At 32.0% G+C, this 24,336-nt stretch overlaps 1 protein-coding gene across 5 annotated transcripts in view; it reads right to left on the bottom strand.

Moving 5' to 3' along the window:
- Positions 1-23,924, bottom strand: part of LOC123670926 (acyl-CoA Delta-9 desaturase-like) — a 33,466-nt gene extending 9,542 nt beyond the window's left edge. Inside the window, exons 1-2 of one of the 5 annotated variants that reach the window (XM_045604519.1) lie at positions 23,760-23,924; positions 15,884-15,927 (exon numbers count right to left, since the gene is read on the bottom strand). In XM_045604519.1, the coding sequence (XP_045460475.1) occupies positions 15,884-15,921 (38 nt within the window). In that variant the 5' untranslated portion in view covers positions 15,922-15,927; positions 23,760-23,924. Of the gene's footprint in view, positions 1-2,055; positions 2,189-2,239; positions 2,272-14,086; positions 14,106-15,883; positions 15,928-23,759 lie in introns of those variants that run through there. The other 4 variants (XM_045604523.1, XM_045604520.1, XM_045604522.1 and 1 more) reach the window with 4 other exon arrangements.
- Positions 23,925-24,336: the final 412 nt, after the last annotated feature.

Genomic DNA, 24,336 nt, shown 5'->3' with positions numbered 1-24,336 from the left:
GCCAGTTTCGATAGCAAATCCACAGGGTGGTATTTTCTCTGGAACTGCCCACTGTTTTTCTCCAGAACTTTTTTTTTGTGAGCCACTGTTAATTTGAAAAAATGTAAAAAGAATCTTTGTTGATATACTAAACTTTATTTAGTTTTGTCGTATCTGCTACCGATTGCGAGAAAAAAGTTTGAACGATTCTCTTGAAATCTTCAGAAAAATCCAAATTGTCATGAAAAATCCAGTTAGTAAGCTGTGGTGAATAAGTTCATTATTAGTTTTGATTTGTTGCCTAGATATTAGATTTTATGGGTATTTTCCCGATATGTAGATTCGATAAACTGGTATAATCATCACAAAAAATGTATTCAAACTTCAACACCCTATATCTCGTAAACAAATGAGAATCGTATATGAGGTTTTTGAATTATTTTCACGTCTACAATACGCTCCTGGAGTTTGGCCCGTTCCTCCCGACTCACCCTGTATAAAAGAGATAATAAAGCACCGACATGAAGTCAGTGAGTTATATACATAAATATATACAATTATGTGATCTCCAAGGGTGCAATTGGCACATAAATGAATGATCGCATAAAAGCTCATGACACCAGGTTAGTGCTTTTCCTTTTTCCAATTTTTTTCTGAAAAAATCCACAATCAATTGATAAAAATTTCCTTCATGGTTAAAACTTTTTGGTATAATTCTATTTTATGAGGGTGCCTGACTTCAGGTTAGCTTTTCTTCGTTTTTATAATTTTTTCTGAAAAATTCCTCATTCGATTTATTCATGATAAAACATTTTTGGTATAATTCTATTTTATGGGGGCAAAAGTATTTTCTGATATTGATCAATAACTTGACATTAGGACGTGTTATTGGAAGAAAGATATTGTAAAGAAATTATAGAACTTAACAGGATATTTTGGCACCTTATTCACAAAAGGAAGAAAATTCATAGATGAATATAAATAGAATTTTGGAGGTAATTTCAATTAGTTAAATTAAAATCAAAATTAAAGGTTGTAGATTTCGAAGCAAACAATGGAACCTTTCATAATGAAAAAATCACCGAAATACGTCCATATAATTAACGAACAGTACATTGACAACTGACAAGTAGGTACTTACCAATAACTTCAATGACTTTCCGCAGCAAACTTGTGCAAAGAAATGTTTTCACGCAATGTTTAATTTTTGCCTGTTTCCAAAAATTGATTCAAAAATAAATATCCGTTCAGAAAAACCATTGTATAGAAATAATGCTATTTTACTAGCCTGTGTTTTTATACACGTCATTAGAAAATATAATTATGATGTTGCATTCAAAAGTATGCAGATATAGGTATTTATTAGTTGTCAGTATGATGAATAACAAAGAAATATTTCACATGGCATTATTTCGTATATATTTGTTTTTTTTAAATTGAAGATGCTTCACTTTCAAAATTAGGAAAATCCAGGTACTATGTTTATATTAATTTAAAATCAGAGATGAATATAAATAAAATTTTGGAGGAAATTTCAATTAGTAAAATTGAAATCAAAATTGAAGGTTGTAGATTTCGAAGCAAACAATGGAACCTTTCAAAATGAAAAAATCACCAAAATACGTCCAAATAATTAACGAACAGTACATTGACAACTGACAAGGAGGTACCAATAACTTCAATGACTTTCCGCAGCAAACTTGTGCAAAGCAATGTTTTCACGCAATGTTTAATTTTTGCCTGTTTCCAAAAATTGGTTCAAAAATAAATATCCGTTCAGAAAAACCATTGTATAGAAATAATGCTATTTTACTAGCCTGTGTTTTTATACACGTCATTAGAAAATATAATTATGATGTTGCATTCAAAAGTATGCAGATATAGGTATTTATTATAGTTGTCAGTATGAAGAATAACAAAGAAATATCTCACATGGCATTATTTCGTATATATTTGTTTTTTTTAAATTGAAGATGCTTCACTTTCAAAATTAGGGAAATCCAGGTACTATGTTTATATTAATTTTTCATTTTGAGCTCAATGGAAGAATAACCGCCTTAAAGTCTGAATACTCACTTATTAATAGGTACCCTGTATAAGAAGACGATTCCGGCACAATTTTCATAGAACAACTGACAATTCAGAACTTACCGTTCTTCTACCATGCTGAAATAACTCTAACTGTTCAAAACGACAGCAATAACTGAAATTGTTAATCTGCTACTTACTCCTTATCGTGAAAATGAAGCGTAGGACTTACCCATAATTAATTTTCATTACAATACGTTCGATTGTCTTATTTCCTCCACTTTACGACTTTTCATTTAAAGTACAAAATTTTTATGAAGTAATTGTTCATCAAACAATGCCCATGGTGGCATTAAGCATTTGGACTAGAATCCCCTCATTTTCATTGAGCTGCGCAAATGTGTGCATTCATAATCAGAATATTTTCAATGAGAATCCTTCGTAATTGCTCGAGAAATAAAAAAATAAACGCCTACTAAAATTTTAATAGTTACGTTTTGCAATCCAAACAACGAACAGAACATTTTCTTTTGTCGTATTGATAACATTCTGTCTCATTAATAAAAATGCTTGGTTTCGTCCCTCGACATTGTAAATTGTTTGGAACGAAGTAGGTTATGCCTCAGAGTTATAAACATAGATAGAGGGAGCATAGGTATGTAATTTTCAGTAAGCAAATTTTGTCCCCAACATGAACTATCAAATTTGACACGAAGCGCGCGGAAATGAAAACATATCAGAGATGCGTTATTTCACTCAATTAGCGAGTTTCCCCACAAAGAATGCACTTCTTATGTCCCATAGTGAATCAACGTTTCATACTAACTCAAAATTTATTGAAATAAATACCTAAATATATCAGAAATTCAGAAAACAAACTTCAAGCGCGCTAAACGACGTGAAACAACCGATGACACTAGGAGAGCAATAGTTGCAGGATTTCAGCAGGTAGATACAGAAAATGATAAATATTCTGCTCATTATAAATTCGACAATTAGGAAAAATATCGGATTCCAAATATTCATATTTGCATATTTAATCAGAAATCACTTGAATAAATATATTTCATTCAATATAATACACATTCAAAGTGATATACTAAAATTGTGTATTTGAAAATATATCACAATCCGACAACGTAATCTAACCATGTTGTGGACATGTAAAAATTGCGAATACGCCATCTATATGTTTATTACTCTATGGGCTATGCCTATTATTAGCAATTTTTTTGTTCTTAGCAGGGCCGTCGTTAGGGGTGAAACAGTGAAGTGACCGTTTCAGGCGCTTTTATTTGAGGGGCGGCAATTCGGCCCAGTTTACTGGCCGCTTTTTCATATTTCAACCTTGATTTATAAACTCCGCTCCGCTATGTTTGTCAACATTTTCTGCGATGAAAAATCTCCAAACCGGCTTTACTAAGCCGCCTGTACACACATGGCAGCCCAACCAATATAAATAGAATTCCCTATAACCCTCATTGAAAGAGGGATAAAATTATTATGTATTTCATAAAGACGAAAAACAGCACTACCTTCGATTTCGAATTAATTGGAAGGATTTGTTTACTCATTCATCATATGAAAAATTCCTTCGATTTTGTATTCGAAGCTAATTTCTGTTAAATAAAAACTGTATTCAGCGGAACACATATGTGTAATCCTAATTAGTTTTCGAATCAATACTTAAACTTTGCCTGCCCTACCGCCCTTTGTATCTTGTGATGTGATAGGTAATCATTGATAATAATTATTATTCAATATTCATCATTCACTAGAATTCAATTTTTTCAAGCACGATTGCAATATTATTTGTTTTGTATTATCATCGGAGCAGGCGCTTTTTTTTTGGAGGGTGTGGTTATGAGGGAGGACATGTTGTTATTGATGCTTTTTGAGCAGAAAAATTATTTGCTTCAAGAGCCAAAATTGCTTGCGCCGGTCCTGATTCCCTGCTAACTAAGTTTTGAACAGTACTGAGCCTGAAGTGAGGATGGGATCCTACTGGATCCCAAAGTCTACGCAGAACACAATTACCGTTAGTTAAAAAAAGCTTAGAACTTGATGAGTTATCGTAAGCTTTTTAGAGCTCTCACACTTAAAAAAAAACAAAAAAGCCCTAATTTCAGTAATCACATTAAACGGTTGGGGACTTGTTCTATGAAATGCTAGGATATTGTTAATATTAGTGTAATTTCGAATTGATCATCAAAATTACACTAAGCAGCAACAACGATACATTATTACCAATACTCCTATTTTCAATACTTTGCTTTTTAGTTTGTGTTGTATGAAATATCAAATAACGCATTTGAAAAGTTTCGGTTTTTCTGTACAGGGTGGTTCAAATACTATGTCTAATATTGGAAACTCTGGTACTACAGCAGTTGGAGAAAAATAGATAGAGCATTACCAAATTTTTTTTTTTCGAGAAAAGGAAGAAACTGAAACCGAATGTATCGGGTGTCCCAAATTCGATGTCTAGTGATCTCAAAATCCCTTCGAGCTAAAAAAAAAATGAATGGCGAATTTATTTTATTAAAACCGCAACCTAGCTAATAAGAGAAAACTGAAAAATGGCGTGAAGTGTTCTTATCAATTTTTCATTGCTGGTGCTATGAATATGAAACAAAACATTCTATAGGCACTTTTTTAGTAGAAACGATTTATGTCATCATTTGTTTTTTATTGGAATCACAAATAATACAATCGCTCTTTTTTCCTTTTTCCAAAATATATTACATGATATATAAATATTTTATCAAACTATAAAAATCATAAAAAGTTTCAGTTTCACTCGGCAAATCAACCAAGTGCCTATCTATGATAATCTTCAATACTTCAAAATTAATTGCAATAAAAAACAAATGATTACCCTAATGGCTTCTACTGAAAAAAGTGAAATAATGTTTTTGTTTCATGTTTACAGCACCATTAATGAAAAATTTATATCTTTCTCGTGTCCTTAGATTTAATTGATAGTCAAGAATGTCAAAGCCAATATTTATAATGAATTAATGTTTCAGTCTTGAAAGAGATCCAAATTGGGATCGAAACGTCGAAAATTCTATAAGGATTTGTTATGAGAACTTTTCATTTCATTCCAATTTCTAATTTTCTCTTATGCCTTGAAATTCTCTCAAAAATCGATATCGAAAGTATGTCATAAATGGCATAGAAAAAAAACTAATTTTTTCCAGTTTGAAGGGATTCTGAGATGTCCTCACTAGACAACGAATTTGGGACACCCCATACACATTTTCTTTCATATTCGAGATATGCACCAACATTATAATTCACCATTTTTATCAAACCATAATAACTTTCACATACATGATACTACCGAGGTGAAACAAAAATATTGAATTATCCATAAAATCTGATGGTTAAGCTGAACAAATCAGTTTATCACAAGTTTTTGAATTTTAATACAGGTCGAAAATATAGTTTGTCATAAAAAAATGCAACATACATACATTGATGTATTTTAGCCAAACTTCGTAGCAATGTTTAGCTAGTCAATTGATTAAAATTTCAAAGAAATTCAATAAAAATAAAGGCATTTATTATTAATAAAGTGTCACACTACCCCTATAAGTTTGACACTCCATACTAGGGCTGGGAATCATGAATGAATGATTTGAATATTCGAATAATCATTGAATAATTATTCGAATAATTGCATTTTGCATTATTCGAATAATCATGAATATTCACTGAATAGTTGAATAATCAATGACTACTTTTCTATTCATGAATAATCAGTGAATAGTCGAGTATTCACTGAATAGTTGAATAATCAATGACTACTTTTCTATTCATGAATAATCAGTGAATAGTTGAGTATTCACTGATTATTCAGTGAATAGTTTTCTATTTCTATGGATATTTATGAAGTTACGAATGAAAGTTTGAATGATCACTGGACTCACTATTCAGGAATGATTAAAACAAGGTTTTTTGATTCACTACGGATAAATCGTTTCATTAATATTAAAATAACTAGAAATTACATAACATTGAAATTGATAGATACAATTGAATTAAAATTATAAATGAACTCCTGTCAGTGTTCGGAATCCAAACAAACAAATTGTCATTCAAATTAGTACGTTGTCGTTGCAGAAATTGGCTAATTTTGATAAATAAGATTATTTGAGGAACGATTTTACTATTAATTGATAGACAGAAGAAACGAGATTAATGCCGTAAGTTCGAACTTGAGGTTCAACTAATAAACACGGCTTTTCACAAAATCTGGGGAATGATACAGGATTCAAACTGGTATTAACCTCGTTCCTGCTTTCTATCAATTAATACTGAAATCGTTCCTGAAACACTCTTATTTATGAAAATAAGCCAATTCCTTCAACGAGACCGTACTAATTTGAATGACAATTTATTTGTTTGGATTCCGAACACTGACAGGAGAACCAAAAATGGCGGTGTGTGACGTCACACTAATAGAGCGTATATGGCGAGAAGCAAAACTCCAAAACGATTATACCACGTCGCAAAGGGTATATTCACTCATCAAAACGCTCGGATTTTATTGGTTCATTAAAACATGAGTTCAATCACTGAATATTGACTGAATATTCATTGAATAATCACTGAATAATCATTGAATAATCACTGAATAATCACTGAATAATCATTGAATAATCACTGAATAATCATTGAATAATCACTGAATAATCAACGAATAGTTGAATATTCATGACTACTCATGAATAATCAAGCATGAATAGTTGTTTGAATGAATTATTCGAATAATCGAATAAATTTATGGATGAATATTCGAATACAAAAAGGCGAAAATGTCCCAGCCCTACTCCATATCGTAAATGGCATGGATTACACCAGGTGATTTTCTCCTGAAGTATATGTAATTCATGCCGTAGAGCTTCTAGTGCTTGTGAAGGATGGTCTGATTGCTTCAGTCTTCCTCCTTACATGTTCCATACATGTTCAATAGGCGAAAGGTCAGGAGATCTAGATGGTCATAAAGTGATCCATGCTATTGCCTGATGGCAATATGGGGAAGTAAATGAAGTTGTCACAGAAGAAGTTAATGAGTCTTCTATTTGGAGCAGACATGAAATAGTTTGCACTCGTTTTTCTGCTACCCAAGAAATTCTAAGTTTTGGCTCCATCTCCAGTGAGCTCAAACAATACATAAACCAAATATTACTGGATGGGAAGTCTGATCCAATGAAATTTTGGGTGAATATTCATTATGGCACTACAGTTCTTGCAGAAATTTCTCTGAAATATTTAATATGTCAAGCTTCCACAGTCTCGTCAGAAAGAGTTGCGCCAGCTGTGAATTTGGCCATAAATCGAAGATGACGCTCTTGAATATCATTTGTCTGTCTTGTTGCAGCTCACTTTCTCGTCTATAACGTTCTTGACCTTCTCTAGACCATGCTTTACAAATCAGTACTAAAGATGTTACGGTTACGGTAACTCTGAATGAACAACCATCTTCATGTAATTCTATCTCTGTCGCATTTACCCAGTTCACTATAATTTTCATATTGTGGCACTCTAGGCACAATCGCAATCTCAAAATGCAAAAATAAACACAAAATCAATATTAAAAAATATTTCTCGATAAATTGACAACACCAACCTTGAAATTTGGACGTAAGACATCATTAGGTATGCAAAAATGGACAACAAAAATTGAAATTGACGAAAAATTCATACCTACTTCTCAAACTCTGAAAAGATCTGTCATACGAGTTTTTTTTTAGTAGTATTAGTCATTCAGACACGTGATGTTTCTAATCACATCAATTAAAATATTATCCAGTTAGTAGGTATTCAAAGGTTCATAATTGAATGCTCTATCATAAAAATTGTATTAATATCCCCAATTTTTCCACTTTTTAGTGAAATGACTCAGAGATAACCGAAACTAGCAAAACAGACTATTTTTGTCTCTTCTGAGAATTACTAATTTTGCAGTAAAGGTATTTTCCGCTGAAGATAGGAACACTATTTTTCCAACAACCTTATTATGAAATTTGAAAAAAAAACTGATAGATACACTTATTCTAATACGACTCAATTTTGTAACAGATATGTGAGATATAAGTATTTTAAAATTCATTTGATGTAATTGTTGGCAATATTAATATTGAGGATGCAATTCGTTGCATTTTGAAAAATTATTCCTCCTTCAGATCTTGAGTCTGTGTGAATTTGATGAACTACATTCATTTTGTTTATTTTAAGCTGAAGTATTAGTAGGAAGTACTCTGTTGTTTTTGTTTATTTTCCACTTTTATGTCTCGGCCTCGGCAGTCAATTTTCAACCTCCTTGGCGATTATAATTGGAACTCCTTCACTTGAATCTACAGTGATTTTTGAGATTCATTCGAACTGTAAGGCCCATTTCAGTGAGGAAGTAAGAAAATTTCACGGTATAGAAATATACTTGTTATCTGTGATAAAGTTTCCTAAAAAAAAAAAGATAACCTTGTAGGTAAATCACTTATTGGCCACTTGTGAACAGTGCATTTTTTAAATAGGCTCAATTTCAATTTCCAATATGAAAGTTCAATTCAGATAATAATAATAATAATAACGTTTATTCAAGAAAGAAACAGTAAAATTCATTTGCACAACATGGATTGAATTAATAGATGTTTGTGATTTGAATGTATCATTCAGGGCCGTATCTAGGGCGTGGCAAAGGTGGCACTTGCCACGGGCGCAAGGACTGCAGGGGCGCCCAAAAATGTCGAAAGAAAAATATATTGGAGCACCAGGCGAAATAATTTGAGAGATCACAACTCGGTTTTCATGTATACGTCATGTAACGAGCGATGACGAGGAATCAGAAAGCATTTAAAATATTGATACTCTTTTCTAGAATTAGAATTAACCTATAATAATCACAAGATGAGCAAAACGAAAATATATGACTCAAATTATGAATAAAAAAATACTATAAGAAAATATAATGGATGAAAAAATATCTTCGAAAATAGGGGGCGCTGTCTAATATATTACCACAGGCAATGGTACCTAGATACGGCTCTGGTATCATTTACTAGAAGCTTTCAATTTGTTTTTTATTGTGATTTGTAGCCTTGTTATCGAAAATAATGAACGTGAAATCCAAAAGATTCTTTTCATTATAAAACAGCAATACATTACTATAAATAAAAAAATTCATGATTACGATCTTCTATTTACGTCCTCACAACGATTGGCTAGTAAGTATTAGAAAAAAATAATTTTATTCAATTATTATAGGCTATAGACTTTCATCAGGATTTTCTTTCAAAACCTATGCTTAAGCCCCTCCCCATTCGCCATTTTTAGGCTAAATTTGAATGAATTGTTATCACTGTCCTTTATCAAGTCACTGTACCTGAATCTGCTGAAAAACGCCTAAAACTATGACCCGTGTATGAAGTCCATGATTAGATAGGACTAGATAGAGTTGTGCATTTTCCTAATATTAATTTAAATGTGCGTATCTTATGTCTTGTAAAGATTCAAAAATATCCCGTTATTTATGACTTAAGGTATACAAATGATCTTGCTGTGGAGTTTTTGGAATCCGAAATGTTTACGATTATGAGGTGTTCTTTATTTTCAATATCAGGGGTAATATTTTTCGTTATGAACTTGACGATGTTTTCTTGAGTGGTTTTTTCGATCGGCATCAGAATTTTGTTAGTAAGTTATCAATAGAAAGAGAGATAAACTAAACTCATTGAGCAATGAAATGACTATCATTTCCTTTATTCTTTATGAAAAAGCATGACCAAAGTCAGTAGTAAGTAAAATTATTCATCTCATTTTGAAGGTATTGAAATTTTAAAATTTATTTACTTATTTTCCTGCACTTGTACGAAATTTTTTTTTGCAGTACTGCGGGAAAATTATGCTTTCTGAGACAAAAGTAACGCGGGAAAGTAGTTGATCAGGCACGGTTTTCGAAAAAATTAATTTTCATCGAATTACTGAAAAATCAAAAGTGATTTTATATAAAAGTGATATATCTGCTTCATAAATTTTAGTCAATACCAATTCCACCAATTCAAGAGACCATAAACAATACAATTGTTCATGGTCCCTTGAACACTGAATTTATGATGATCGATGAATATTTGGTACATTTGACAGACATATTTCCATATTCAAATTTTTGAATTCTTCAAGTATCAAAATTGGAAAATAATAAATAACAATTAAGGGTTATTGACCATTTTTTTGAATAATTCAAAGAAATCATGAATTTCATTTAATCTCTTGCCTCCCTTACACCATATACATTTCATAAAAACGAGAAGGGAAAGGAAATTTATCGAATTCTCAAAGAAAAATTCATGGTCTTTTTTATTTCTGGAAAAATATCTTGGTTTTCAATATGCATTTTCTCTGAAAATATTCAAATAACACCAAATGCTTCATACACAAAACTATTAATGTGATCATTGTCATCATAAAATCATTTATGACCTCAATTTTAATTTATTATTGGACCTCCATAAATGACTAATTTTACAATCAACTAGTTGATCAACCGATCGAAGTGTTATGAAGCATGCTTTAATATTTCAAGTGAAATTGTTGGTTGTTACGACCAGATAGTAGGTAATGTAAAAATTGACACAAATTGATGCGGCACCAAAATACCGTTTTACTGATAAAAAAGTAGATATAACTATAACATATATCTATGTGGTATCGTGAACAACAGAAAGGAAAGCATAAAAGAATGAATTCTGAAGGACACCAATGATTCTTAAAAAGAAGCAGTTGACTATATTGCAGTAAGTTTTTATTTGTAAACGTTATTCACCTATATCCGATATGGTTGACCCAAAATCACTGTAAATTTTACTATGGATCGTCATAACTTTCTGCATTTCTGAATATCACATACACTGTGTCCGTAAAGTATGGAACAAATTCATTTTTAGCTAAACACACCATTTTAAGAAATAATCCTGAAACACGTCAATTTTTTATTTTAATTTACCATATTTTAAAATAATAATCTAATATACAGGATGAATTACTTTCGAGTAATGATGTCACCGTCATTTCTTTTTAATGGGACACCCTCATTTTGTCTCAATTTTCCGATAACTCTAGCTGAGCTGATTCCAAAAATGTATCACATGTTGATTCCAATTGGTACAAGGGGGTACAATAGTTTTGTGTGTGCTCATAAAGTAACGCGTAATATTCTTTATTAGTTAAATTAACAATATTTACTTATTACAATTGGTTTGAATGTAACATCCTGTAGTTTGTTACATTTTTAGATTAATAAAAATGAGCTGTTTCCAAACATGTTTGGTACTTGTGGTCTAGCAGACAGAATATGAAAGAAATTATTTCTTATTTTTATACATTTTTATTAATCTAAAAATGTAACAAACGACAGGGTGTTACATTCAAACCAATTGCCGCTAGACAATAAGTATTTTTGATAATATTGTAAATTCAACTAATGAAGAATGTTATGCGTTACTTTACGAGCACACACAAAATTATTGTATTTTTGTCCACCCTGTACCAATTGGTATCAACATGTGATACATTTTTGGAATCAGCTCAGCTAGAGTAATCGGAAAATTGAGACAAAATGGGGGTGTTCTATTTAAAAGAAAATGACGGAGACGTCATTACTCGAAAGTAATTCACCCTGTATATTAGATTATTATTTTAAAATACGGTAAATTAAAATAAAAAATCGACGTGTTTCAGGACTATTTCTTAAAATGGTCTGTTTAGCTAAAAATAAATTTGTTCCATACTTTACGAACACAGTGTATATATGAAGGTTTAATTATTATGAATTCTTGGAAATTCTCAACTACGAAACTACTGAGACTGGTAGAGAAACGAATAAGGACAATCTACGAACATCACTTCATTTCCTAAATCAAATAAGTATAACGAAAAAAAATTAAATTTTATTTTGAATCGCTCTGTAAACAGTTGTAATTTTAGTGGAAACTACTTGAACTGGAAACAACTTGAACGGTAAACAAAATCAGTAGATAAATATACTTAATTTGACACTCTTCAATCGACCTATTTCTAACCTATTTTATATGCCAGAACCTCAATCATTGACCAGTTTGTCTCATCATTAAAACAACCGTTTTGGTCTCCGAAAAAAGAAACTGTACATTATTCATCGGTGTCCATTGTGGCAGTGTCAGTTTGATGGGCACTTGAATTTTTCTTCAACAATAGATACTTGACTTTCACACATTTACGCTGACTCATCTAACAATTGATACAAAGTTGTTAGAGAAGCAAATACCGTTTCTCGTGTCAAATGAATTTCGCTCAGATAATGTTATACGTTTTATATAGCTGTTTTTTATGTGAGAAGAGGTGCTTGATTGGATTATTATCGATGAGGAGTATGTAGTAGTAGGTACGGTTTTCTGCGGGTAGACGATTTCTTGTGATTATTATTTGAGGTTAAATGTTTATTTTATCATCTTTCATTTCTCACCTACAAAGTTGAATGAAGTATGGAACCAAGTGAATATCTTTAAAATGAAAATGACGATATTTATGAAACTTTGTAGACAGGTACATACAGAGCCGTCGCTAATCTCTGGCCACATTGTTATGATAAGCAGAGATCCAATTTGCCGCCCTAGCAGAAGTCAACCCAACAGAATGCAAAAGAATTATATTTCAAGCGTGATCAACAAAAATGTGCAGAAATTTAAAAGACCGAATGAGATTTAATTCAGTCAGCAACAACAGGAATGAATATCAACAAATTTAATAAACATCAAAAATCATTATACGTTATACGCATAAATATCTAGATGTGATCTCTTCATACGAGTTATTGACGCTAAAAAAAAACACATGCACTCATCAGGCTTGTTGGCGTTCGCTTTACGTTGCCGAATTTTATTGCTACTTGGGGTTCTGGATTATTTTATTTTCAATTCTCTAATCAGAATGTTGATTCCTCAGAATGAAATGCAAAATTTAAGAAAATAATTTCATTTCATTACTTCCAACTGACCCTTCTTAAAAAATATAAGAAGTTTCATTATTTCATACGTGGGCGTGGGCGTGGGCGCATTCGAATTAAATAATGGTTCATCCGCATCATCCGATTGTTTTACTCGATAATCTACATGAAGCATCTTATAGATTTATCGCCTAACCTATTGCGGGTTTTCGTAACTGTAAGAGCAGCTCTGGAAAATCGTCTTTCAACAGGAGCTGAAGATGCTGAAGTTGATAAAAAAGTTTGGAAAGATATTTCTGAAACTAACAAAATCTACCAATGGATTTCATATAAATGTGAAAAAACTACTAATAAAGTCACACTGGCGAATGCTTCAGTCTTTCGGCGCTCAAGGAATTATCTTATTTATTCTAAGCGCGCACGAGATTGCAGAAATATATACCGTGCGACGCGTGCATAACAAGCTCAAGTAATATCAAGTAGCTTGATATCAAGTCAAGCAATGAATATCTAAAATCAAGTCGAGCCAAGCCGAATTTCAAATGAATTACTCAAATCCAAAGGCAAATTTAAAAAGTCCGAATAACATAACACTCACTTTTCACATACATAGAATGATTAAAAAATATTTAAATTGATTATGGTATGCAATGAAAACACTTCTTTTATGTATTTTTTCAGATGGGTGAGAAGAAAATGGTGAAATGGAATCGTTTCTCCAATATTTTGCATTTCTCTGAGGAAAAAACATAGTAATTGGAGAATTGAAAATAAAGAAAATTTATTCCTCGAACAAGTTTATCAAAGAAAACGCCGACAAGTTTGATGAGTGCATATGTTTTGGCGTCAATTAATCTTAAAAAAAGTACCATGAGGGGAATTACGCGTCAACTGGTTTTTGATGTTAACCACGTAATCCGGAAACGATTTTCAGAACATTATCGTTTTCTAAAATATAATGAAAAAGTTGAGTAAAAATAGTAAAATATAAAGTCAAAATAGTGAAACGAATTTTTCGGAGGTCTATCCCGAAAAGATATTTTCAAGGGGCCTAATATTTCGAAATCCAAAACAAAATTATGTTGACTGACTCACATGGATAATCAAAAAGGAACCTCAACACCTGAACAAAGACTGGCACAGAGTTTCGGTAAAATATTTTCTTTATATGAATTTATTGGATTGACATAAAATTCACAAACTGACGTCATCAGTAAACTAATTGAAGTTCTTAAATCATCTTCAGAATTGACCAATTAGAAAAGCTTCATGAACTGCACAAAAAAGCCAAAACGGAAATACATGAATATTAATTAATGAGTAAAAGAATTTTGTTTTCATTATAGATCATGTTTCACGTCTCATAAAATATTTTTTATAGATATATTACCAGAGTAATTGACGCGGTTTCCGAAAAATGCGATTTTTTATAAGTACTCTATCCACTAATGTTTTAGTTTGTTTTGATTGATTTGATTCGGATTGATCAATATTCACCTCTCGAAAGAAGGCTACAAATTTCTCACAAGGTTCTATAGTTTCCCTTTCTTATAGATCATTTTATTATCCACTCATGTTGCAGAAATAGTCACAAAATATGATTAGATGAGGATGGAAGCCAAGGATTACTATTATGAAATTTATAAATATACATGTGATGTGATATATCGTGACGTCATTCTTTTGAGTTAGTTCATCTAGATGAGGGGTTCTGTTGATACGTACCTCTTAAAATTCGGCATGAAAAGTTAAGTGATTATTTGACATGTAATACAAGCCGAATTTTGTTGTTACAGAAATGCAGGTAATTTTTTTCGATATTCTGTTTGAATTTTCAATTGTTCTAGTAACACGATCAATATGAAACAAAGTAGTAAAATCTTTCGATTCATACAATGAATCTAATGTAAATAATTTCAAATTGTTGAAGCAATTGTTATAATAATTTAAATAACCCAAGTAATGAAAAAAACTGTACAAATAGAGAAAACGATTAATAAATTGAGGGAATAAATTAATATAAAGACTGACGTTACTTTCAGATTTTTTGAATTTTAATAAAATTTTTCCTCATGAAATCTCTAGTTCAGTGGCCTATAGATAATTCAAGAAAGCTAGCGAATGTAGAAACATAAAAGTTATGTTTCAGTATCAAAAAGATATATCAAATAGTGAAAGTTTTCGCATAATAATGACCTAATTTTAATATTTATATTAATAATGTCTATAATAATAAATATTTCTCATGAATCAGATTCATTCAGCCTCCATAATTTATAATTTAAAGTAATTTTTCATTGATTAGAGTCAATAACACTCAAAAGATAAAATTACCGTCTGTAGAATTGTTATTCGAATTAAAAAGGTTGATTTGTATACCTATTTCACAGAAGAGTAAGCGAGAAGATCCACGACTACCTGTTGAGATTTCTATCTCTGTAAATCCGTACCAGAGAAACAGTATCTTTCAATTAGCTTAAGGTTCCTAAAATGCAAGTTTGTAAAATGAAGATACAAGTTTCAAGTTTTTTCAGTAAGTTTTTTGAAGTATAAGACACTGATGAGGAAAAATCGTAATAAAAATACAAATATTTCAAAACGTACGTCTGTCTTTTTGTTAATTCAGTTATTCATTTTATTAACCTTTTACTCAATTCTGGATTATTTATTTCTTTATGGTTGGTTTTAATATTGAGTCAATTTGGAATTTCATTTCAAGAAAAAATAGTAAACGTATATCAAAAAGATTCATCGAATAGCGAATGTTTTGGTAATTTCTACGAATAATATTTTTGGAAATAACTTTGTTTTACTTTATTTATAATGAATATAACGAATCCATTCTATAGTAATAATAATTAAAAATTAACATAGGAACTGAGTGATACTTACAATGTGTTGGGTCCACCAAATATTGGATTTGGTGTCATCGTGATCTGAAAATTGAAGGAAAAAAGTATTAGCGAAATTGTATTTTCTTATTAATATGGAACTCAGTTTCCTTTGTATTGAGAAGTGAAAATAAATCTAGACAATTAAAAGAACAAATTGCAAAGGAAAGTGGTCAATGTTCAGAGAATGAAAAAAATCTAAAATTTACTTTTCATTGTGATGTGATTTCAAATGGATAATAAAATAAATTTTATTTAAAAATATTGACCAATTTCAATTTCTAGTATATATTCACTTTGTGGGATATGCTTAATACCCTTTTTCAGATTTGACTTCATCTGGGGTGGTACGTTGATGCAGAGCTACACAAAAACTTCGAACTCAAACCATTAAAATATTGAGGAAGGCAGTTAAAGACGTCATCGCTGGAATTTGTGAAAATATTCAAGAAAAAGTGCCTAAAAATTCTTTAAAAAGCTGAAGATGTGTATTTTTCCTGAATTGCCTCCATTCAGATGGATAATTTCATGAAAAATTCGAGTAGATCACTTTTGCCGGTAGCTTTTGAGCGCAGCTATTCGAGATTATAGAACTATTGTAAATTGTTATACACTTTTTTATGAAATGTGATTCATTGTTCGCGTTTATTTGATCCAGATGAGGATCCCAAAATTAAGCATGAACTCTTGAATAATTATTTTAAATATACAAACTAAATTTCTACCCACAATCTGCTGTTACGGTAATATTAGACATTTTTAGATACACTGCTCAACAATTGATAGGGATCACTTACTTGTTCTAAATTTATTTCTGAAATATTCGCTCCAAGATTATAAATTTAGTCAGATATCAGAGTATTTTCAGTTGATAATATGGTTCACTTGAGAAAAGAATGAAAAAATGGAAAGTTGGAGAGAAAAAAAGACTTTATTAGGAACACTCAAAATTCTGTGTTTGAATAACATAAAAATTTTATGATGAAACCACAAGAAGGCTGAAGTTTCGGTTAAGCTAGTACCTAGTTGGTCCCCCACGAGCTCGTCTCAAGCATTCTACCCTACGAGGCATACTTTCGATCAAACGATTTATAAAATTTTGGGGCAAATTCGTCCAAATATCCCGTAAAGCGTTAGAAAGGTCCTCCAGGTTATTGATCGGTTGTTCTAAGGTTGACAATTGTCTAGACATCTCAGACCAGACATGTTCGATGCAATTCATGTCTAGAGAGCGAGCTGGCCAGTCCATCCTATCAATAGCATGAGTTTCTAGCGCTTCATTAACCAGACGACTACGGTGTGGACGGGCATTATCGTCAATTAAAATGAAATTCTCGCCCACGGCAGCCGCAAACGGAACAATTATGGGTTCAATAATCATATCGTGATATCTCTGGCTGGTCATGGTGGTGTTCTGCAGAACAACCAACTCTGTGCGTTGGTTCAAATAAATGCCTCCCCATACACATATAGAACCTCCGCCAAAAGCTGTTGTGGGTACCATAAACTGTTCTGCATACCTTCGACCTCTTCCCCTCCAAGCAAGAATACGTCCATCGGAGTTGACCAAACGAAATCTAGACTCATCCGTAAATAAACATCGGCTCCAATCTTCAAGTGTCCAATTGCGGTGCTCCTCAGCCCATTGCCGTCGATGAACCCGGTGTTCCCTATTCAAACGGGGATGTTGTACCCTCCTACGTGCTCTCAAACCACGAACATGTAGTCGTCGTCTTACAGTCTGGTTCGAAATTAGAACTCCTGTTGCAACTCTCAGTGATCTATTGAGCCGCGACGCCGGGTAAGTGGGATTTCTCCCAGCATTGAGGATCAAAAGACGATCTTGGGCAGCTGTTGTACTGCGCTGCCGACCTCCCCCATGAACATAAGCTACTGAGTCGTTTTGGATGAACCTATTCCAAGCCCGACTCACGACACTTTGCGAAACATTCAACCGCCGGGACACTTCTCGCTGGGACAAACCTTCCTGTATCCACTGTATGATTTGGTCCAGTTGCACAGGAGCCAAACGTCTTCTCGGCATGACTGATAAGCTGATATTGTTCTCATTTCTTCAATTATTGTCACCTTATGTGTTTGAACGAGAGAAAAAAACAGATTTAATAACAAATACCACATTGCTTTTCACTCCACCTGTAACAGCCTACAGATAATAATCGATTTTGTGAACAAGAGCCGATGAAGTGAGGAAGACTTTGATATAATCAACTCGAAACATCTTACTTTTTTCTTAGAGAACATATAATGTACAGATATTCACGAGATAACTTGAAAAAAATACAAATGAAGAGAAGTTCATAAGTGATCCCTAGCAATTGTTGATCAGTGTATTTTGCTAGAATTGTTCACGGTTCTGGTGACATGAAATTTAGAATCAAGCTTGAAATTATTATTATAAAGGGTGGTTCATCGCTTTGAAAGGCGATTAGAGGGCACGAACGTGGATCCAGATCACATTTATTCATCTTTGTTACCAATAAACAGTGGGTACCCAGAATATTGCGTATTATTAAAGACTATGTACCTTAACATTCATATTAAATTAAAAATTTTGTCGTTTATTGAAGTTTTGATTTAACTTATTCTGAAAAATTGCAGTAGGACAATGTTCAGCTCTTCTACTCGGCTATGGCAAATGGTAATCGTTGCCACGAAGATGAAATCGAAAGTTGAAACAAATAATGAGGAATAGTACAATCTACTGCTTTCCTTCAAGCGGTGTTAACACTCTCTCCATAGTTAACCACAAAATAATGAATATTTTTATTGTTGTCTGGTTTTAACTCATAACAAAGTGAACGAAGGTAGGTACCGAAGAAAATGTTATCACTTTCGAGAGAACTACTTGAGATCAATCACCCCCATCAATATCAAGTAAATATATAAATACATAATATGTGCACTTTCTCGCTTTCGCTGAAATTTTTCAGGACTCTGTTGACAGTGAGAAATCGTAGTAATTATCGTGCGCTTGGTTAAGCAGGGTGTTCACCTTGAGGACAATTGATTCAACCAGAGTGAATGCTTTAAATGGAATACTCCAAAGTTATACTATGTCAAAAGGATGCCGGCAATTGTTAGATAAAACAAAAGAGTTATTAATATAAATAAGAATATAGAGCGACTCGTTTTGCACGAGTGAAAACTAAATATACAGGGTGATTCACCTCGATGGCCTGTTAGACTTTTATGAAAAACGAATTATAATTTTGTGCTGAAAATTTGTATGTTGGGGTTTGATACAATGATCTTTCTCCCTAAAATATTTTCAGATCTCTACAACTTCGAGTTATACCGGAAACATACTTCCTTATTTCAAATGGCACATCCAGTATATTATTGCATAATTAGATAGCTTTCTTGATGAAATTAATCCCATGTCTTGGGTAAAATTCGACGGTTCATGAGTTAATGGGATTCTCATGAAAAAATGGTGGCGACGAGGACTCACATTTATTTGAATTTTTCTACAGAAATATTTTTTTTCATTTTCGATTCTGCAAATAAGTGGTATTTTATGACTGTTTGCGGTTTGGATCAAAAATGTATAGGATGTTTATCAGAAGATCATGAACCTAGACAATTAAAATTCATCTCAAAAGTCAAGATTTTCGAATTAGAACCTATATTTTTTATTATTTCAGTCAATTCTAAGTATGAAAACAGGGGGCTTACTTGGGCAAACCCTATACTTAAAATGAATACTTCAGGAGTTATCTAGAAAGACTTCAAATGAGGAAAAACCGCAAATTTTACTTGTGTGGAGTAGCCTGTGACTTCCGAAAAACACAGAAAGAAACTAAAATTGGATGTTTCGATAACTAAAAAAAATTTCATTAATTATAATCAATTTTTCGTTGGGATTATTCAGAAATCCATAAAAAAAATAAAATTTTTGATTACGTAAAATTGATTAGATCAATCATATCGTGAAATATTCAAGCAAATGTAAGTTATGTGATATCCAAAATGACGCATGAAAGCACTAACGTTCAAAATCTCCTGACATTGATTTTCTCGATTTTTCATTGATTTTTTTTTGTAAAAAAATTCTTATTTTATAATGAACTGAAGGACTTAGTTCAATAGCCATTGATAATTATTATTCAGCAAAAAAGATTTTATCATTATTATATTATAAATTAAAAGAAAGCTCCTGATGATGCTATAATGTAGCATCTGCTAGAAATTTGTAATGAGTTTTGAAAAAGGTGATTTATAATTGAAAGATCTAATAATTCTAATTGGATGGCAAATGATTTCAACCATTACTAATTGGTAGCTGATCGTAATTGAAATAAAAATGTCTGCTGTATACCAATGCATTGACCTCTAACATTCAATAGTAAGATAAGGTACCGGGTTTTTCACCATAATATGACCCCCCTCTAACTTGGTTACTGAAAGAGGTACAAAAAAATGTTTTCTACAAAAGTTTCACGAAATCGACTAGTGTTTTTTAAAATGATTTCAAAAAATTAAATATATACAGAGTGGGCAATATATTGATTTCAACTTCATTTTTTCAAAAGGAACATCTTGTATATTTTTCTATATTTGACTAGCTCTGTTTCCCCTGATTTCAAAAATATAACATATGCTTGGTCTTTCTCTCTTATTCTAAGTACCACAGAGTTTCAAATTTTAGGAACCACCTGGCAAGCTAAGTAGTAATCACTTTTCAAGTGGTTGGCTGCGATAATTCAAAATGCCCTTTTTTGAGTTATCTCGTTGACAACGATATATGACGTACGTTTATCATTGAATGAAATTATTCATCAAATATGCATTACACACAAGCGGAAAAATTCGAAATATTTTCACTTTAACTGAAGATCAATGATAATAAGAAAGCTACAAGGAGAGAATATATGGAGTTGCATCCAAATCATCCAATTTCAATTTATAGTACAAACGTATGTCTTATCGATGCCAACGAGATAACTCAAAAAGGGCATTTCGAGTTATCGCAGCCTATCACTTGAAAACTGATTACTGAGCATGCCAGGTGGTTCTTAAAAATTGAAACTCTGTAGTATTCAGAATACGAGAGATAGAACAAACATAATATGTTATATATTCGAAATCAGGGGAAAAAGAGCTATTCAAATATAAAAAAATATACAGGGTGTTCCATTTGAAAAAATGAAGTTGCAATAAATATGTTGACCACTCTGTATATATTCCGTTTTGTGAAATCATTTTAAAAAACACTAGTCGATTTCGTGAAACTTTTGTAGAAAACATTTTTTTGTGCCTCTTTTAGTAACAAAGTTAAATGTCAAAGCACTGATATATTTTTTGAATATTTGTGAACAAAAATCTACCAAAACAGTGATGCCCTCTACTTATTTGTTTCGAAAAGAGAAAGAAGATAAGTTGAATATACAACTTTGTAGGTACACTGTACAAAGATTGATCATCGCAGGAGCACCAGAGGGGAAATGAATGGGTACCAAATTTCGACTGATACGCGGAAAGCCACGTGGTGGTAGTCCCTCTTAATCACTGAAATTTCGGAAGCTCATTTACGTGAAATAGTATCAGAGCTGATTTCGATAGTATTTCATCTGAAAACAAAATTTGTCTAAAAACAACAGAGTTGCAGATAATAATTTTCAATTGAAATAACCTTTGGGATTGCTGAAAAAATATCTCAATATACTCATCAGAATGTAAGGTAAGGTAATTTGTCAAGTTGGGTAGAGTAGCCAAAATGGTAGCTCGCACGGACGAAAATATTACACTTCGGGCCGGCCTTAAATAGATTCCTCAATTATAATTTCATGAGAAATAAATAAAAAGGATCATCCAAAAGAAAACATAAATATCCAATTTTTTCTTCAAAACAATTCGGATTCCGAAGATGTGAGGATCGATACTAGAAAACAACTATTTTTATATCTAATATGTAATGTAATATTTTTATATCTAATATGTAATAGTAAACAGCAGATAGATGTAGCTATATATTGGTTTATTATTTTTAATAATAAACGGTTGTAATAGCTCAACATAAAAAGAATAAAAGTGAAACTTCTAATAATATAAAATAATGATAATAAATACAATATTTTCCACTTTAATGGTTTTAGAAATATACTTGAAAATCTTACTAAGGACATAACTCGATAGCTTAGTCATGATTTTAAATAATATCTATTAAAAATGAGGTAAATCATCTTAACTTTAATACTTTTTCAAGAACTATAATTTATGAAAAAAATGAAAAATACTCGTTAAGATGTTTTGTTTTTCATAATAAAAATGAGTGTTTTTGTCTCAAATTGAGACTAGGAATTCAAAAATGATTTTTGAGTAGAAATGTCTCAGTAGCGTATCATTTTTTTTTAATAAAAGGAAATCATTACTCGTATGAGCACCAAAGATAAACATAAAATTCTTAATTCCGTGTAAATAAATATGCAGTAGCTACCTCTTGAAACCCACCAAATTTAATTCGAATTTCTCTACCCGTTTCAGAGCAATAAATAAATGGTCAGTTTTAAAAGAAAACTTTAAAACCTCATCCCTCGGAATTTACGAGATATTTGAGAACAAAAGTTATATAGCTAATTGCCATAATTTTTTTCTTGTAAAATCACCCCCTGAAATTTGTCGCACTTATTCACTAACACCCTGTATATGGGATGTAATGCATTAATGACATAACATATATACATAATAATATGCTTTCTTCATTTTCAATTATTACAGTGAATAATAAACCAAGAATACTATACAAGGTGAGTCAAAAATGTGTACCGAGCTTTCTGAGGGTGATAGTAGGTATATTGAAAAATACACTTGGCCCAATATGCTGCATATTAAGAGAGATATATCCTTCCAAAGTTGATTCATGCATGATGGAGCACCACCTCATTATGTTAGAGTTGTACGTGAATGGCTGTATGATCATTTTCCTACAAGGTGGATAGGACGAGGCAAAGACGCACCTATTTAATGGCCCGCTCGTTCACCTGACCTTAATCCACTAGATTTCTCGATCTGGGGTTACATGAAATCTAGGGTTTATGCAAGTGAAATTCGAAACGTTGAGGAGCTAAGGCAAAAAATTGTAAATGAATTTACATTGTTAAAAAATTACCATCAAACTATGAACGGTTTAATGAATAATTTACGTAAACGCTTCAAAATCTGTATAACCGAAAGCGGTGGACATTTCGAACACCTAATTCAATTCATTTTTATCACTCTCTTTTCATCCGAAATTATTTATTAAAACTATACTAAAACAATTTTTAACTTTTATGTTTATCCAAACCTTGTTGAGGCATGTTATGTACTTATTGTTTATCAACGGCACAAGAAGGTTATATCATCGACAAAATTAAGGACAGAATTGTTCATGGCCTGCTAAAATATCGTTATCGATGAATCTCGCGATTAATGAATCTGCTGACATCATGTGACTACAAAAACTCAAATAGCTCGAAAGCGGTTCAATTTTTTTCTATTTGAAAAAGAGTATACCCTTTTCCTGTAATTTTCTTCGCTCCATCGAATGCTCTTATTTTTTCACCAGAACGAATACAACGAAAGAAGTTGTCTCAAAAAAATCATGACTCACCATCTAAAAACGCCCTTTTATTTAAAAAATCAACTTTGGAAGGATATATCCCCCTTAATATGCATTTTGTGCCTTATATTCATTTTCCAATGTACTCTCACCCCCAGAAAGCTAGGTACACATTCTTGAGTCACCCTGTATATTCCCCTAAATAGATAATCTGAAAAAATTCTATAAAATCAATGTGAATCAATATCGAACCTTCAATTCAACCACTTTCTAAACGCTCTCATTATCTAAAGAGTAAAAAGCACGAACGTCTTACCAGATTAAAAAAAACAACACAAGAACTTAAACGTTCCAAACTAGTTCCGATCACTTGATTCGATTCGTCTGCACGCAGAGTTTATCGTCATACGACCATACCAAACCGACATCAACTTGTCTGTTCGACTTCTGAAGGAACAAATGACAACAGTACCTACAATTTCAGCACCTCTCCAAATCAGTTTTACATTTTATATATCGAAGGGAATGTAAGAGTAATTGCTTCTCGCTTCTTCGCATTAGAGACAAACTTGCACCGGTACTTGCTCTTCAATTGCATTATGGAGGTGGCATCGTATATTCAGCTCAAAGAGAAATTTCAACTGGTATCATTTGGGTCAAGACTAGGAACACTTTCCTATCTATCTTGACAGAGTATCAGTATTTCATATACACTGTGTCCGTAAAGTATGGAACAAATTCATTTTTAGCTAAACAGACCATTTTAAGAAATAATCCTGAAACACGTCGATTTTTTATTTTAATTTACCGTATTTTGAAATAATAATCTAATATACAGGGTGAATTACTTTTAAGTATTGACGTCACCGTCATTTTTTTAAATGGAACACCCC

Source organism: Harmonia axyridis, chromosome 1 (genome assembly GCF_914767665.1).
Source record: "Harmonia axyridis chromosome 1, icHarAxyr1.1, whole genome shotgun sequence".
NCBI classification, from domain to species: domain Eukaryota; kingdom Metazoa; phylum Arthropoda; class Insecta; order Coleoptera; family Coccinellidae; genus Harmonia; species Harmonia axyridis.
Note: the sequence above shows the minus strand (reverse complement) of the source record. Positions and strands in the feature narration are given on the sequence as shown.